The 18,952-nt window shown below is 37.1% G+C and overlaps 1 protein-coding gene across 2 annotated transcripts in view; it reads right to left on the bottom strand.

Moving 5' to 3' along the window:
• Nucleotides 1–13,619: 13,619 nt before the first annotated feature.
• The window catches only part of PDE7B (phosphodiesterase 7B), a 183,469-nt gene continuing 178,136 nt past the window's right edge, over nucleotides 13,620–18,952 (bottom strand). For both annotated transcript variants that reach the window (XM_049799882.1, XM_049799880.1), the window contains one exon: nucleotides 13,620–18,577. In XM_049799882.1, coding sequence (XP_049655839.1) covers nucleotides 18,360–18,577 — 218 coding nt within the window. In that variant the 3' untranslated portion in view covers nucleotides 13,620–18,359. The remainder of the gene's footprint in view (nucleotides 18,578–18,952) is intronic.

Raw genomic sequence — 18,952 nt, 5'->3', positions numbered from 1 at the left:
CTAGGGGTCTGCAGAGTTGTTTCTCTCGCATATTCTCCTCTCTCCAGCTGCTGTTTCTGTGCCCCCCTGTAACTTTTTTTCCTTCTTAAATACGCTATCTCAGAGGCACAACTGCCATTGCTGATGGGCTCAGCCTTGGCCAGCGGCGGGTCTATCTTGGAGCTGGCTGGCATTGGCTTTGTCGGACATGGGGGAAGCTTCCAGCAGCTTCTCACAGAAGCCACCCCTGTAATGCCTCCACTACGAAAACCTTGCCACACAAACCCAATACAGCACTATCTCTGATTTTTGTGTTAGTCTGATGTGAATTGTGCAGTAACGCAGTTTGTATAGCTGATTGGCTTCCTTAAGGAAAAGAGTAAGTTATGGGCCATGTGACTTTTTTCAACATTGTACCACCTACACGTGTTACAAGAACAGATTCTTTGTTTTATGTAGTTCCAGATGTAAATTAGGTTAGGCATTGAGCCCTGGTATACCTTGAGAAGTCTGTGGGTGGCATCTGGTAACATCTGACAGTTTTCACTACTAAGAAGTTGCAAAACTCGGACAGTGATGTTTAGTAATGAAAAGATTAGCATTGCAGAGATTTTTCTCCCTTTCAGAACTAAAGGAAACGTGGCTTTGTCATCTTGCTTTCTTTGACTAAGACATCTGCATCAACAACTTGGAAGCAACCTGAGGTTATCTGTGCCCACCTAGAATCCATGCTCTGTACCTACAAATCTTGTTTACATAAGGTCCCTGACTGAATTGCTCAGTGACAATGCAACTCTGAGATGTGGCAGTGATGTGGGGGAGGAGGAAGAGACTCAGGAACATGGGCACTCTATTGGTCTGCTGTAACAATCTTGTGAAATGTGCTGCCTTATTCTTGTCACTGAAGAATTCTGGAAAATCTATTCTCCTACCACCTGATGAATTTTTGGGCAGGATGTCTTCCTTCAGGAGTTGCTGGGGAGGTCTCTGGAATGAAAGCTGCTTTTCTTTTTCCACTAGAAAGACTAAGAAATGTGTAGAGTATATCCAGTTTTTCAACTGATAAAATCGAAGCAAGAATAAATGTTTCAAATATTTTGAGTAAATAGGGCTAGAAGGAAAAGTACAACGTGGTTGCTTAAAAGCACTATTAAGGATTTTTTTCCCTAGGAGATCCAAAGAAATTTGAGTTCTCTATCAGTGAGATTCCCATTACAAGGAGACTAATAAATACAATTACCTGAACTGTCAGAATATCACTGTTTGCTGACAAATTCCTATAATATACCAGACCTGTCCAAATAGTCGCTGCTTGTGAGGGACAATTAATATATAATCTGCCATCTCTCTGTATGTGAAGGTACAGGTTTTGGGGAAGGGCACAGCAGAGAATGTGTAAAAGTATTCTCTGCCCTCAGTCTATTCCTCTTTTCAGGAATTAATTACATTGTTCTTTAGTCCTACCTAAATAGTAAAATCATATATGGGGTTCTTGCAAAAGCCTAACTGACAAAGGGATCCTGCTAAACAAGTTAGCCTTGAGTTACTGATCGGAAGCCTTGGGAAAAGAAAGTCCTTCAGGCAAGACTACTGAAGCAACTGGTGTCCCCATGTTGGTAAGGTCTTCCGGCAGATTTCACTTCTGCTTTATCTGAAATCTGTTTGCCAGTGATTGTAGGTATCTGGGAGACATTTGTGATCCTGATTCCTGTGCCAGGTTCTCAGAAAAGATCCCCATATGATCTAGCAATACGTTTTTCATACTGACACTGACTTTGGCTATATCTGTATTACCTTCCAGGTTTATCTGAATAATTTATGAATTAATTGTGTATGAAACTTTAGAGCATTGTTGTTGCATGTCTGTGTGAAATTTGAATAGTTTGCAGATTCTATTCCAATGTTTAACATACTGCTGTGACTTGGCTGAAAGACACATAGAAAAAATGAAGGCTTCCTAAAGTTTTACCTGGTCAAAATGGGCAGTATGAGCCCACTGTAATGAGAGAAACAGTTGAAAATTTGACATTCATATTGCCCTCAGTCAATGGCATGATTTGATTTAATAACTTTCACTTATTTTGAGATACAATTCCTTATTATTACAAGTCTAAGTGAGAAAATGCAGCTTTTTTCTGAACAGCATTGTCCTCAATATCAGTATGAATATTTTTTTCTCTTTCTCAGGCATGTATATTCATCATACTTAACACATTCGGCATTGAGAATGTACTGCTATGTAAAAGGTCCATCTTATGTATAGTTTCACTGGCATTTGTGAAGAATAACTTGATAATTCTTTTATTTGTTCGTTTAGACATTGAGGTTATATAATCTCATTTCTTTTATAAATATAAATACATTATGTTGAAGAAAAGCATACATTTGTTAATAACTTATTTTAAAATCACAGTTAGAATAAGTTACCCAATATACAGAGACAGCTAGCTTCTGGTGGAATGTCTTGGTATTCATGCTACGTTTTTTGAAGAGAACTGATGTAAGCAGCAGTAGGTCCTTTAGAAATTTGATGCAGCTTTAAAGCCTTGCTGTTTCTCTTGAAGTTTTAATGACAAACCTCTAGAATTTGAAAACTGACGGTGACCAAAACTGTAGACCCAAGCAGGTTTTTATATATATGTATTTATTTTATTTTGCTTTATATTCTTTGTTTTTCAGTGCTAGTGCTTGACATCTTACAAACTTCTGCTCACGTGTCAGCCCACAGGCCATTCATTTCCCTTTTATCTTGTTTGGGAGAATTATTGCTAGATACAGAAAATGATTCTTGAAACTTCTTTGAAGTGTAAGTCTAGGATTAATTATCGAATTCTTTCAAAGTGCCTGTGAAGTAAACTTCCGTAATTGACTTTGTAGAGTCTAAGTGGTAGTTAAAAGATTAATAATGCAATTAATAACTATTAGGGCACTAACTCCTGCTAAAATGCTTGCTTTTGTGATTTTGTTTGAGGTTTTAAAATGCTGAACTGATTTCTGTCTCTGGAGGTGTTTTGAAAGACATACTATCCTTTCTCAGTTTCATTTTACAGCTTATACTTTTTTTCTTTTTCCTTGCAAAACTGTTTTGAAAATCTTTGTGGATAAAATCTACAAAAGGTGGATATGTCCTATTTATTTGGTTATATCTTTGCAATACTTATGTAATTTAGTATAACTTAATAGTGAAGCTATTGTAGTGTTTCTTCAATAAATGTACTATTTTTTTCCTTTCTTGCCTTACTGCTTGCATGCAGCATCATATATTTTGTACTATATGTATATATGTATAACAGTTCTATTCCATTCAAGTATTTCACCGAATTCTCTTGTCTCAATACTTCTTCCTGTATTGGCATAGTCAGAGTCTCTTGGTCACTATGTCCTTCAAGATTTTCACTTTTCAAGGTATAAGGATTATTAAGAGAGAATATTAATCCTCAGGGGATAAAAGAAATAGGTTAAAAAGAAGAAGAGAGAAGTTATTACAAGGAAGCACATTTGAACCATCTGGTTCATCAGCAAGTGTGCCAGCCTTGATTAACAAATGTAGTTCTGCCTCTGAGAAATTGGAAGTAGGTAAATTCTGTAATGGTATATATGGGAGCTTCCCTCAGAGAAACTCAGTGTACTTTAAATTGTCCAATTTAATTTCAAAGTTTTGGATGGGAAGCATGTAGCTTACCTAGAAAGAATAGGATACCTCTTGTAAATCACCAAGGTTATAAAGAGGGAATTTTTTCATTACTTTTCAAAATACTTTGTTGAAGTATGAAGCTGAAGGTACTATAAACAGTATAGCAAAAAAGGGACAGGTATTGGATAGCAAGTGTAGAAGGGATTTTGTAAGAAACGAATCTTATAAAGCCATCAAAACCAATGCATGTGTTGTGAGAAAGAATAACTTGAGTTATGTAAAAAGAAAAAAGATGTGGATTAATGCTTGTATCTGTATAAATCTGCGTTTGTTTCTTGCAGTTTGACAAATGTGAAAGGCACAATCTGGAAAGGTCTTAGACAAGCTTTTTCCTCTCTTGCTGTTTGTAAATGTTTCAGTGGTTTATAACAATGCATGTCATGCTCCATAGTTATACCTTGAAACATTTTGTTTAGGAGCCCAGTGTCTAACTGCTGTGATAGTTTTAACAAAATCTAAAATTATATTGTGGGTAAAGGCTAAAGACGACAGCTGTCCTTCAACTTGGGAAATACTTTGTCCATTTCAGTATTATTTACCCAGATTACTTACAAATTCTAGTGCTTCAGAAATAATTTTTCTTTTTTAATACCCGTCACTGACAGAAATAATTGTATTTATCATCAGTTTTCAATGTACTTTTTGTATCTCTAATTTTTTGGCAAAGAAATGTTTTGCCTGTCCATCTGTGGGTGTGTGTTAATAAAATTGCTATCTTCTATAAGATAACTGATATTAACCCAAATATCTGTTATTTAATTTATATTAGGACATCTCAAAATTAAGTTACAAATAAATGATCTTGGCCTGTGTTTAACAGAACTAGAAAGAAAAGACTGAAAATCACTTCCTTGTGAATATGAATCCTAATTCATTCAGATGTATATGGAAGCACCTACAAAAGGTATTTGAACTTGCCCTCCTAGCAAAAAATGAAGATTCTAAAACCTTCTGTGTTGCTAAAGGGATCTCTTTCTCTAAATTCAAATGTCATGTTTTGTACTAGGAGATTGAAATACTAGTTTCATTTGCAATATCATAATTTTACTGTGTTTTATCTAGCTATAATTTAGCTATTTAGCTGAGAGGCATTTTTGATTGTGCTAGACTTCAGTTTCCACGGTATTCCTTATTTAGAGAATTAGTTCTAATGACTAATTATAATAATCAAAAGGCCTTTCTTCTGATATTCATTATTTTCCCCAATAATCCTGTCAGCAGGATTTCTCCTTCTGCAATAGGAATTTGATTTTTTTTTTTTCATGTTGAAAGGAAAACAATGCAGTGCTTTTGCTCCAGCTATGTTTCTAGTCCGCTTTACCTTTTAATTTCTGCTTACATTTTCATTCAGGCTATTTGCCTGGAAGGCTGAAGGAGGCTTTAAAAGCAGATTATTTCTGTATGTGAGCTGTAGTGTTCAGACTCTCATTTTTATTATTATTAGGATGGAAGTATACTTTTTGTTTCAGGCTAATTTAGGCATTTAATTTCAATGGGTGAGAAAACCAAAAGCAGGAGCCTAAATTCCCTCTTTAAGTAACAGAGGTAGCAGCACAGTGTGCAGGGGTGGAGTTGGCACTGGTTGTGATAAACCCCTAAAGAGCAAAAAAGTCTTAGAATAAAATATATTTGAAAATGTTGAAAATAATTGATGTAAACAGTTGATACATTCTGCAGATGAACTGCATGTACTTAACCACAAGAGAGCAGTGTTATACCAGATCTATGTTGCAAGTCTTAAATTTAAAAGGAATTCTGTTCCCTAATATCTGTTCAGTAATAGGTCTAACAGCAAAATTTTAATCCCTTTATATTTTTATCTTTTTAGTGGTATTCAGTAAATTGTAGAGGTGTTATGGTGAACTGTATTTAAAGCAAAAAGTCACCACCAGGCTAGTTTATTCTCTTATTCACAAAATAAATCTGCTACTTCCTTTTCTAAGAGAACAGACAGATTTTGTGTGGTGACTTAGAGAAGAGCTTCATCTGGCAGTAGTCTTCTCCTGAAGAAATATCCTCTCATATCCCATGTAAAATGACTATTGGAGAAAATTTCTGTTTGTGGTGCAGTACACATGTAATGAGCATTGCCACAGAATTGCAGGGATTTGTGTAAATAACTTTTAGGTTATGCAAGCGAAAATATGCTGCTACTTACTGATTAAAAGTCAAAGTGACTATCTGACATAAAAATTCACATTTTTCTTTCAGATGAAAGACTGTACTCTGCTCCTGTAAGCATACACGTTCTTTGCCTTTCACATGTAAACAATGATTTGAACGAGTTTAGGTGCATTCATAAAGCTAAGTAAGTGTATGTTTGCAGGGTTGGGCAAAGTTCAACCTTCAGTAATGTTTCTGCATTGCTATCGACTTCATTAGAGTTGCTAGAGTGGAACTAAAGGCAGTATTTAGCTATGTATTTTAAAATAAGGAGTATCTTACACATCTTAGCACTTTGAACTGTGGAGAAGTTGTATGTTTAAGACCTCTTTTCTTGCCATCTGTGCTTCCTCTTTAGTACTCTACATTTTACTTCATGGAAAAAGTTAAACTAGATTGATTGTTCCCGCTTCTCTGTTTTACTTTTTTAGTTCTTGCGTTCTAACACAGCAGCTGTATTTGCTGGGAGGCAGTTACCACTGAGCAACAGCTGCTGGTATAAAGAAGGACTAGGAAGAAATTCAAAGTAAGCTTAGTTTTAGTTTCTTCACGTTTTATAGTTGCCTTACAGTTGTTTGATGCATTGTCACCTTATAGTTTGCAGCCTGTGAGTATTTGTCTTGGTTTTTGATAGTGAGAGCTGTAGGAATCTGTGTTAAAATTTCTGAAATAGCACTATGGATCAGTGAGGCTGGTTGTATGTTCTACTACTGAAGTGAGGTTGTTTTTCCTTTAGAATACTGCTTTTTTGTATGTGTATTCTGTTGTTTCTTACTTAATTTTGTCTGGCTGGTATTTAGTCATCTTTTTCCATTACCTTTTTCTAGTAGGTGTATTGCTTGACTTATATACCACGTTTGATTGTCATCTACTGGGGCAGGCTTGAAAGCCAGGCTGTTTTTGTTATGCTCTTTCCTTGCTTGTGAGGAAGTGATTCTTAATAGAGGGCAAGCTCAATGTTCTGTGTTTAATTTTGTTAAGTTAGGAGCTGCCTTACCAGCATGTACAGTGGGAAAGTAATCTGAAAGTCAGTATTTTTTGATCATAAAAATAGCTAGTTTGAAGTTGTACTTTGATTTCACTCAGCTGAAATTTGCACTTTATCAACAACCCTTCTTCCTTATCTGCCCATTTGACCACTCAAATGTTTTTCATCTGGTTATGTTTGCTTCTTATGTCTTCTGTTCCTCTCATAGGCACTCTCTACACATATATGAATTATATTAAGGTTTTACTTGTTATGTTTCTGCAGGGTCTTTTTTTTCAAAACTTCTAGCAAATCTTCAGCCCTTTATTATTTCTCAGTAATGGCGTAGTCTTTTCGTTAAGATTTGAAGAGTATACTTTGTATTTAGCATGTTAGAACAATAAGGCTGCTAGTGAGACTCATCTCTACCAAATAATCTGCTCTATATAACCTAGTTTGTCACTGATATGACTTTTGATATTGAGTTAGCATTTTGAGGTCACAAATGAAAGAAATCTTAACATAAGGTAACTGAAATAAACAGAATTCAGGAGATCCTGCTTCATGCTTTGTTTAAGCTCTTGATGCTGTTGCTAGGAGAAGAGCATGTTAACAGTTCTCTAAGCTAGTAGTTGCCTGGGGAACCCACAGAAACTTGTGCTATTTCTACACATCTGTACAAAGTCACAGACAATCTTTTTCTTCCCTGTGCTCCCCTTTTCCTCCTCTCTAGCATAATAAAAGCCATGGAGAAAAGTTGTTGCATCTTGATCATGAGACTAAGTTCTTTCTCATTCTCCAGCATACAGGTCTCCCTTACAAGTAAAGACCCAGTAGCTTTGAAGAAAATGGCATGTGGCCAGAACTTGACTGAGCACAATAATTGTGAATAGTTGACCTGATACAGGTTGAGGATCATGAACATCACACCTGGTAATGGTCACTGGCACTTTCATTGGGAAGTTGTTGCTGTCCTGTTGCTTGAACAAGAATCAAAGTTTCATGAATTGCATAGAATTTAGGAAAAGTGAAAAGTATTTACTTCAAAAAAAGCAGGATCACTAATTACTACTATAATAATTCTCTAATGGAGGAATAAGTTAAACTCTGCATGCTAGGAAAAAAGCCTAGGGTGGTTAAGCAATTTGAATCTGCAAGTTCTAAAGAAGCTGGCTGAAGGACGTATCTGGCCTTTTATGTTCACTTCGAATAAACCTCAGAGTAATACAGAAATTCAGAAATGGTGGTATCTACAGTTTCTTTTTAAGAAAAGTGGGGTAAACTAGGTGACTAGCTCAATTAGAATTTATCAATTCTAGGCAAAAAATCTGTACGGTGGGATCCTATTGCAGATTTGAAGATATATAACAGGAGTGATCTCGTGACTATTGGAAAATAGGTCTTTTAAATAATTTTTGACAAAAATAGATGTAATAGCTGTAAATTAAAATATAGCAATCATATTATCCACAAAGTAGATGTTAAATGGATGTAGAACTGATTAACTAGCAGATAACAGTAATCACTGAAAGGAAGTATTTCTTCTAGGGTTATAGAGAATGGTTCTAGGTTAATGCAGTTTTCATATTTTTAGTAATGAAATAAGTGACAAAATTTGTGGATAATTAAAAACAGAAATTACATTGAGAGAAATAATGAAGATGGGAATGATGGCACAAAGCCATAATTACCATGCCATAGTAGGTTAGGTCTTCAGAAAGAGTGTATGTTCTAGTAAAGTCAGTTGGAAAACTATAAAGGAGTTTTGTTCAAATGTATAGGTTTTGCTACTGTATTCATTCAGAAACAGAAGATCTGTTTGCAGTGACCTGATTTGTCTGTGAATGCATGAAGAGGACAAAAAAAATGGTACTAAAAGCCTCTTTCTCTGACAGAGAGAAACATAATACTAAGTAGCAGGAAGTGAAAACTAGAATAATTTAAATGATAGTGCGTTTCGATAATGAGCATGACATCCAGAGTGGGAAGTGGTGACTCTTCCTTATTTCTTCTCTCTAGTAGAACCCAAAGCTAGTTCTACAGTGAACCAACTATGGAGTGAAACAAACAAACAAAACCACCCCCTCACATCCCCCCCCCCCCCCCCCGGCTTCTGATATCTAGGTTATCAAGGCGTATTAGATGTAAAAGCTCAGGTCTCAGATACATGAATGAGGTGAGCTTTCCAAGACATTTTTCTTGGCTGAGTTGCCTTTTGACAATGGTGCCTTCTTTCTTTCCCCTTTACACTATTTTCTGCAGAAAAGTTTTGAAGTATGTTTATTTTCTAATTTATTCATCATAGGTTGTCTTACAAAGAGATCAGCTCTTAATGAAGGTATTTGTTTTACATTTCAAAAGTACTTTTAGTTTCACAGAGGGAGGAGCCTGTGCTACTCTCGAAGGTGCAAACTCCTTGCTGATATTCAGAGCTTTAAGAAGACTCTGTACTGTCATGGATCTCTAAAATTTAAGTTAGTAGATGTGCTGTGCCAGCTGAAAAATGACATCTGCATTATTATATAAGATGTCCCTGGGAGCAGTATAACACCCACAGGCAAAACTTGAAGCTGTCAAGTAACTCAGGAGTGATGATATAAGCTCTTCCTTTAAATTAACGACACCGAGGTACCAGAAAGAACGAACTGCGGTTGTATTGGTGAAGGAGTGAACTCCTTCCTCAAAAAACCCAGCAAAATGTATAGGGTTTTTTAAGGTACTTAGAGGTGATCAATTAACTTTTTCCACAAAACCATAGAAGTTTAGCTACTTAATCATTAAGGTAACTGCTGTCCTTTCACATCTAGGTCTCTCATGAGATCTGTGGTGGTTGTTGTCTTGAGCTTTGAAGTAACATGAATCTGTTATTAAATTATTTCTGTTGTGAAGACTTGTGGTAGGAGCAGTGTTGGTGTCCCTTGTGGGATCCTGATCTATAACTAGAGCACTCTAAAGTATAACCACAGTACAAATAAATAAATTCCACCTTTATCTAGCATTTCACATACAATGTGACTGTTGAGCTGTAATAGTCAAAATGCCAGATCATTTTGTTAGCGGTTTATATTCAAAGCCTGCAACCACATAGGCCTAAGTAGTGGAATTGTTCAGAAGAAAATGCAGGCTGTTGGTAATGCGAGGTTTTATTCTGATATGTTTAGGTCTTGGACAGATGGAGGATTTGGCAAAAGACAGCTGAAGTCCAGACACTTTTCCTACACTCCTTCCTAAGCAAACATGAATAATAATATTTTTATCTATGCATCCTTAAAACTGGGAAACTGAAATGTATACAGTAATGCCTGAAAAAAATAAATTGGGCTTCGTACTGTTGTAAAATGTGCTTAATAAGAAGTCTGACAGGAATTGAAGCTGACCTGATCCTCAGGAAAATGTTTGTCTCAAAATCAAAAAGGCAGGTTTTATTACATTAAAATTTTCACAGTTTTAACTAGGGAGAACTCAGAAATGACCAAGGAAGATAGAAAATAAAAAGGTGGTTAGAAGTAACTCTTCCTCTGCTTATTGTGCCCTTGCATGCGAGTCCCTGCTTCCCCTTAACTCAGTATTTTCCTGAGTTGCAGCGAAGTCTCTTAGGCCCCTCTCATGTCTAGGTGACAGCAAAGACTCGCAAGAATTTTATTTACTTCCTGCGTTCTCCAAGTGAGCTGTGAGCTTCTTGCTATGGCTTTCTTACATGAAATACCCTGCAGTCTGACCTTTCTCTCTTCTAGCCCAATCCAGAGCATCTCAGAGAAGGAAGAATTCCCTCTCTCTTTTGGTGGTGAGGGGGAAGTCACTCCAGTCTTTAAAAGAATATAACATGTGATTGGGAACATAATAAATATCATACTTTCCCAAAGCAAATTTTTTTTTTTGTCTTGCTTGCAACTAGTTGGTATCTTCAAGAAGGTGACTGTAATTAGGTGTGCATGGGGGGCAAGAGATCTAAGAAGGTAAAAATGGGGGCTTGATAATCAGTTTTAGTCAACTCCAGACAGGACTCCTGATAGAGCGAGCACAGAGGAACTGTGAGGGTCGAGCGCGGAAGGAAGTTGACTACACAGCTTATCCGGGTTTCTTCACTTTAGTTCACCAATAACTTCAGGTAATAGAATTTGTGTGTATTATCTTTGTAGCCATAATGAATATAAATGTAGGAAGTGTATTGCAATGCTAAAACTTTTGGATACACCTTTATGCACCTAAAGCATGCAACGTGCCAATATCACTTAGCTGTTTTGAGTAGCTGAAGTACCCATCCAACATTGCCACTGACTTATTTATGTTTCGTAGTTTGTTTAATGTCTGTCTTTACATAGGCAGTCTTCAGGTAGCAGCATTGTTGAGGAAGGTTTGCCTTTAATGAAGGAGTTGGGCACTTAGCATACACACATATGTGCATCTTAATTAGGCCTTATTGCTGATAAAAGGTACTTCAAAGCACATGGTGCAAATGGCCACTCCTCAGTGTTTCTTGCAGTAATGGTAGAACTGGTGGTGTTGACTTTTTTGCTACATTGAGGGGAAATGTGTTGTGCACAGATACCATAGAGAGCAGTGCTAGTGTCTCAAATTACTTGTCATGCACATGGAACCTCATCCCAGCAAAACAGTACATTTTAAACAAAGTAATTCCACTTGTGTTTTGGTGTCTCAGGTGATGATACTAAAATATATATTTTTTTCTTTTCTTTCTCCTCCCTCTAAAGATTGAATTGAAATATATTTATCCACTACAAACCATGAAAGTTACAAAAGACTGATCTTTGGATCAATATTTTATCTTTCTTGTTAAATCTGTCTCTGAATCTACCATATGTTTCAGTACTTCCTATTTTCTTTGGATTTTGATTGCCTGAAGTGACTAGCCCCGAGTTTGTCTCCAGATGTTAGTAGGTCCTGTTATAGAAATGAGGCTGGACATCAAATACATGTATAGGTGTAGCTCTAGATTTTTCTTTTTGGTAACTGTATTTCTTTCATAAATATGCTTATGTATGAGCTAAGCTCATAGGAATCCTCTGCACATACGAATGAAAACTCTGGATTTGGAATTAACACCTGCTGACCTGCATGAGTAGGTCATGAAAGTGTCATTCTAAACAAAAGCTTGATTTAAGTCTTAAAGTATGTTTCCTCCAAGATTATGATTTTAGTAGTATTTATATGTAACCATAAATTTTCTCTTTGTTCATATAAATGTTTAATCTTCTTTTAAGTTTTGATATGTGGTTAATGTATTCTTGTGGCAGCAACTTGCACGTGTATTGTTTTACTTTGTTTTACCTGTGTTTTGATTTGGGGAAAACAGAAGCTCTCAATCTGTGCAAAAGTTTTTTTGTTTTTTTTAAATAGGTAGTACTAATGAAGCTACAGTCGTCCCTCCCACCCCCACCCCCATCTCTCCTTTCTGGAGATTTTTTTGTGATTCAGATTGTTTTTGGCCACCCTTCTCTGCACTTCCCACTCTTGTACTTGCACTTTCTAGAGAGGGGTGATTAGTATGAAAATGATGGCATAGAATTTATCTCTGGGTGATAGGAGAGGTGGAACTAATAGTACAACTCCTCTTTATCCCTGTTTGTATGAATTCTAATACTCTGTTTTAGTTACAACTTCTTATGACACCCTGGTCCCCTTCCTAATCTAGTACAATATATTTGGCCAGGACAAAAACATTGCCACATTATTAATTTTTCTTTTGCTGTTCAGTTCAGTGATTCATTTCAACTTGCTAGTCTACATTATTTATTTTGAACCATTAAACATCAGTATCCATACAGACAGTACCTGTGGAGAGTAGAAAAAAGTATTGACTTTGTTGTACTTGAAAATAACACAGCTAAATCTGTTGTGGAAAATTGTGAGTGTTTTTCCAATGCTATGTAAAACAACTTCTAGAGAAACCATCACAATTTCATCCATACATAGGATAGATCTCTAGGGGGCTTCATTCTAGAATCCATTCTGCAATTCAGCTTGCATCCAGGGGAAACATGAAAATACTTTTTGATTGTGAAGGGTGGTTTGTTGTTTTGTTTGTTTTATTTTTAAAGAAAGTAAATTTAAAATGTTGGCTAAGTAACACTGAACCCAAATATATTTCCAGCTCCTATATTCAGTTAACTGTAGCATTTGCAGTGCACAAACTATGTGAGTGTTGTTACTGAAGTCTTTGAGGTATACATATATTCTGTCTTTAGAAATGTATCAAAGTCAAGAAGAGTCCCTGCAGTTACAAACATCCATCAGTGATGACAAGTATTTCTCACTTAGAAATACTTATCAGTGTAGAATGTCAATACTTCACATATTTTCAGTTAAACTTCACAAGCCTCTATCAAGTTGTACATATCATATATAAAGTGGTCTGTAACTGAGAAGTGAGAAAACAGAGATTAAAACTGGCCAATGATGTTGAGAAGAACTAATTACTGGAACTGAAACTATAGTAAAAGACAGCTCCCTCTTCTTTAAATACTTAAACAGGGAAACATTTTCCCTAGGGTTTGAAAACATTTCTACTGTATGTTTAGGATAAATATATGGAAAGACTTTCATTGCTGGTAACTCCATTTGAATTCCTACAGCAAGGCTAAGGGTAAATTTAAAGAAAAGTTCTTCTCAGAAACAATGCACTAGGAAAGTGATTATTCTGTTGGTAGGAAGGAGAGGTGAAGGAGAGGCAGTGGGAGGATGGATGCAGCAGGACTTCTGCTGCCTTGTCAAACCAGAATGCCTTCTGCAAACTAAGGAGATGCTTTCAATCAACGGGCTGTACCGAAGAACTTTGGACACTTTTTTTTTTTTTTTTATTAGTTGTCATTCTTTGACACGATGAATACTTACAGCAGTATGTTAAAAAAGATACAGTTAAGTCTCTTGGCATCACTGCATAGCAGTCACAGCATTTTCACTCAATCTAGTGCTTCCTTTCAGAATGATGCATATGGCATATTTACGCACATATGGGGGCTGATTCTTGGTCCCAATGAAGTTGGTGGGACCAGTGTTTGGCCCATAGAGTTGTATAAGATATGTGAATATGTATATATAAAATGCTTTACAATAAACATGACATATACAATCTTGAATTCAAAGATAAGCAGAATATATTTTACATCCAAGTCAAAGTTACGCTCTGCACTTAAAGTTTATGTACCTAAAATATTGGATGGATTATAGAAACAAATAATAGAATAATAGTTTGCACCAATCAAAGTAATTTGGATACATATTCATGGCATGAAGCTTTGCCTTGGGGTTTTGTTTTGTTTGTGTTTTGCAGTGGCTTTTTTGGATTTCCAGCATCTCAAATCAAATTTAAGTATTGATTTTTGTGGGCCATAAGCAGGGCTTAGTGGCATCAGGAGGGGAATGGGAGCGCTTTATGGACAACTCAGCTGAGTGCTTTAAAATATAAGGCTATAAATTGTGGCTGGTACCCTGACTGATAGCCGAAAATAAAATTATAACTACTTGAGTGTTTCACCTTTTTGAGGAGAGTCCATTTGAAAAGGCTTGTGTGCATTCTGTCTCTGTTTTGTTGGAAACTTTTAATAGAAATTTTAACCACAGATTGGAAAAGCCAGTGAGATAGCTATGCAGTGTGAAAACAGGCGTATCTCATTTACTGTGGTAGCACCCTTCTCACCGATCATTTGTGGAGACTTTGATCTTCTTCATGAAAACCAATAGTTTATACAAGCATAATTGACCCACGTTGTAGATTAGGTTAGATAAAACTGCAGATCATGTGGGTTTTTTTTCTGCCATAGACTCTAATCTCAGCTACTCCTCTCTCTGTTTCTGTATTTCAAAGGGACACATTTTCAATAGTCTTTTTTTTCCCCCTTTTGACTGGTGTCTGGAACGCTGACCCTTAAAAACCCAAAGGTAGGTAAAATCTTTACTTAATGAAAATGCATGCATATGCATTATTTTAACCAGCTTAAAAGTTTCACGTATCACCACTTTCTTTTATTATTATTATTATTGTTGCTATTTATACAGAATTTGCCTTTTTGATAGTATGAAATCTGCATATAAAGAAACTAGGTTTTAATCAAATTGATTGTATTTGTGGGGCATAAAAGCGTTTTCAGCTCCTGCTTTTAGCAGTTTTCTGCTTCTTTCCTTATATGAAAAACTTAAGTCAGTTTTAAAACTTAAGAATCTTTTAGCTGCACTGGCCCAATAAGAAAAAAAAATAATTTACCAAGGGCTTTCTGTAAAGTGGCTAACAGGGCTGACAAGACAGAGATCTGTATTGTCTGCATAAATGCTTTTCTATTCTGTGCGTCTAGCATTCTGTTGGCATCCTGGGGAGAAATCCCAGTACAGAGATGTCCTCCAAACTGGAGAATACCCAATATATATCACAAATGCACATACTGAGCACTAGTGCTGTTGGGTTGGCTGTATCAGGTACGGTTTGGCTGCTTCTATGGGAAATCAAATGGTAGCATTTTGCATTACAGATCCCAGCGAATCTGGCTGCCAGGTATCTGCTGCCAGAGCCTAACTTTTCAGTGCTCTTCTCTCTACAGCACCTGAGGCACACTGGCCCAGACCCAAACTTGTGTAATGGGTTTGGTGTGCAAGAACAGAAGCGTTTCTGGAGCCACCCTGAACTGATTTGAAGCCTTGCTTCATTAGACAATGTGATTGAAATCTAGCAGGTAAGTTTGGTGCACCAAAAACCCCCACAACCTGTTCATTTTAAGAGCAGCTTTTCAAAGTTGGGAAGTTTTAACTTGGTAAGAGCAGACTTGTAACGGACCCTGTAGGCTCTAATTACAGAAAAGGTCTTGGTTTTATTGTAGCTGTAACAGAACTTGATTTGTACCTAAGCTTTCCTGTTGGACCTATTTTCTGGAAGGTCCTCAGAAACAGCTCAACGATGTATCTGTCAAGAGCTTTTTATGCTGCTAGATACTGAGTTTGTTTAACTAAACCTCAGAACATTATAAAAAAATTCTTTGAACTAGATGGAAAACGGCTTCCATTTCTTAGTAAAAAGACAAAACACGGGAAATTATATCCTTTTGTATGTACTTAAGGATACTTAACCAGCACATTACACTGCTCACATAATGTCCTAATAATTGTCCTAAATCTGTCAGGAGAAAGAAAGATACACCTAAAAAGCTGCAAAGTGGTGATGCTCCCGCCCCCACCATCAGGTGGTTGAAAAGACACTTTTGTCCTGTAGTTGGGAATAATTTTATTCTACTACAATTCTCTCTTTGCTTGTTATGGTACTTCTCATATGCAAGTCCCATTTACAAGAGGGAGGAAGAAGAATGTTTTCTACCGCTTATAGCTTACAAAACAGCAGAGAAGAAAATCATCATTCTTAGGATGCTTTGTGTTCTCACAGTGATTTCCGCCTTCCTACTTCATTGGGTTTCATCTCTTGCTCTGAAGATACATGTCCAATGAATTAGTAGAGTAAAACATCCTTTACTAAATTACACTTTTTATTTTCCTTTAAACATATTAGTGACCTCATGAGCATGATCACTTTGTCTAATCAAGTCAATATTCCCTGTAATTGAGAAAAATTCTATTATATCTCCCCTTGCACTTCTATGAGTAAGTATTACCTTTCTCAAGTGCTAACTTAAATAGCTCTTTCTTTGTTGGCCTCTCCAAGGTATTCACGTCCAAATATGTTCATATGGCCGTATCTGCTAGTTCTTTTGGAGAACAGCTATACAGATTTGATGTACTGGGGGTTTATAACAACACTATTCTTTACCTGAATGCAGTTAATTTTTCTGTGGACAGAGAAGGGGACAATCACTTTGGTGCAATGCAGTAGTGTCCGAGAATACAATCGCACTGAAATGACAGAAACTTAAGTGAAGTTTTATAAAGACTATCTCTCTGAACTGAGGTTGTTTATAGCGCAGATAAGGCCATGTACCTTTCATGAACATGAGACCATAGAAAATCCCTCAGCTATAATGATAGTTAAGAGGATTTTTCTTAATAGTCTGACTGCAACACTTTTTTTTTCCTTCATTGAGTGAGACTGATCTAAAAGTCTGTTGAAATATTTTTTTAATGAAAAGAAAAACACAAATGCATTTTGATGCTGGCTATCTAAGGAGGGAATGTGGGGAAAAAGTCTGCTACACCGCAACAGCACTTGAGAAAACAACTGGACTCCAGAACTATTACAATGTCGTGCTTTGTAGATCACTAAGCTATTTAATAAAAATTCACACTCTTGAATAAATGATAATCAGGTTGAACTGTCAAATTATGTGGTGTTGCTGTGGGTTTTGGGTTTTTTTGGACTTAAAACTTCAGGCCCTATGAAGCATTTCCCCTAGCCCAAATGTGCAAGGTGCCATGGATTAACAACACGGACCCACATGGAATGTGTTTGAAGTTTTCAAGAAGTTATCCTGCCAGACTTCATTCCTTAATGACCTTTGATACACCTTGGATAGTGGAAAGGCAGTTCAGAATCATATCTTGTGATCATATGATTTTGGCAGCTGTCAGAAGATGAAGGATGCTAAAAGTTAAGGCTTTTATCCACAAACAATGGTGTCTATTAATAAACTCTATACCGTATTTACAAATGCTTTCTCTTGTATTAAAACTAACAGTATTCTGTTCACAGTGCCAATGTTTTTACAGGTAGCAATCCCACAGTACTCCAGTATTTTGGCATGGGAATCAGTAGCGCTTTGTATTTACAGAAAATGTACACATATGAATATAAACATGTTACTTGAAACAGTACTCAAAAGATAGATCTGTTTGTGTTTCAAAGGTTTAGACTGTACAACACCTTCCCTTTCGGTTGCGAGGGAATACTGTTCCTTGCAATGAGAAGATGCCTGTCTTTTATCCAAAGTGGCATAAAAATGATTACCAAAATGAGCCTTGTTACACTGGAGTTGTGTATACGGAGAGTAACTTCAGTCCAAGGTTTATAGATCTGTTGTTTAGTGCACAGAATACAAAAGTTAAAAAGGTTTTTGTTTTAATTACTAAAATAACCAGACTCTCTCTGCCCTCTGCGAGCACCGTCTCACTCAGCCAGTGTCCTCTAGATGCTGAAGATGCTGGTGGTTTAATGTGCAGCCCAGCTGCCAGCCTGGAAAGCATATGGCGCTCTGGGCCTATATACATATGTCACAGTATGACTCGTGGTAAATGAATATATAACCTAGAGTGCCTCTGTCTATCTCCCCTGTTCTCTCAGCAACCCTCCCTGCATTGCGGCAGCCGTAACTGGCCTGGCTTCAGTACTGCTGACTGGGATTCTGCATTCAGGCAGTTCATGATCAGAAGTGACGAATGGCATCAGGCATGTGCAGAATGAAGAGAGGGGAGAAAAACGTGAGGGAGATCCAGTAAGGAACCCAGCAGAACCGTGGCCTTGTTCGTGAGGACCCTTTACAGCTTCTGCTTTGCCGTTTCTTCCCTTTCCAGGGTCTTGACAACAGGCTCCTACCTCCCCGGGATTTCGTTTGCTGCTGTGATCAAGACGGAGATAGCAGTGCTATAAGGAAAAGTGCAAAGCTGCCACTAAGGAGTCTCTTCCTTATTTGAAGTCTGTTCTTGGCTGCCAGTCACTTGACCTGAGTGGTCATTGCTCCTACTACTGCTGTGTTGCTTGTGGAGCAAGCTCCTCCACTTGGCCTTGTTCCTCCTGAGATGGTTTAGCATATTTTCAGATAGGGGGGTATCGCCTGTAAACTGGGCCCACCTCTCAAACAGTGGCTCTACGATGTACGTCATGAACCCTGGGGAAACACAGAAAGGACAGCAGGTGAGGCACAAATTCATTCCATGACTGCATTGCCCCATAGAGTGCCTTGAGAGGATACAGCAATATAAGTGGTAAAAGCCCTGACGAGAAATAACAATAAACCCTCAAGAAGCCATGAATTCCTTCTGAAATGCACAGCTTTTGACCAGCACACATAACAATATGTGGCTCTATCTGTGTGTGTAACAGTAAAATCTGTGAGAGGCATCATTCTATGAGATTTCAGACTAGAAAGAAACCAGTGTTTAATCACATGTTGCAATTTTTCTCCACGGATGTTAGAATGGTCCCTTTTTTCCCTTTGCAATGACTCCTTTGTCTTTCTACTGAGTATTTGGCTTGGATAAGT

The sequence above is a fragment of the Accipiter gentilis genome, chromosome 5 (genome assembly GCF_929443795.1).
Source record: "Accipiter gentilis chromosome 5, bAccGen1.1, whole genome shotgun sequence".
Lineage (NCBI taxonomy): Eukaryota > Metazoa > Chordata > Aves > Accipitriformes > Accipitridae > Astur > Astur gentilis.
The sequence above is the reverse complement of the archived record's forward strand: the minus strand, read 5'-3'. Positions and strand labels throughout refer to the sequence as shown.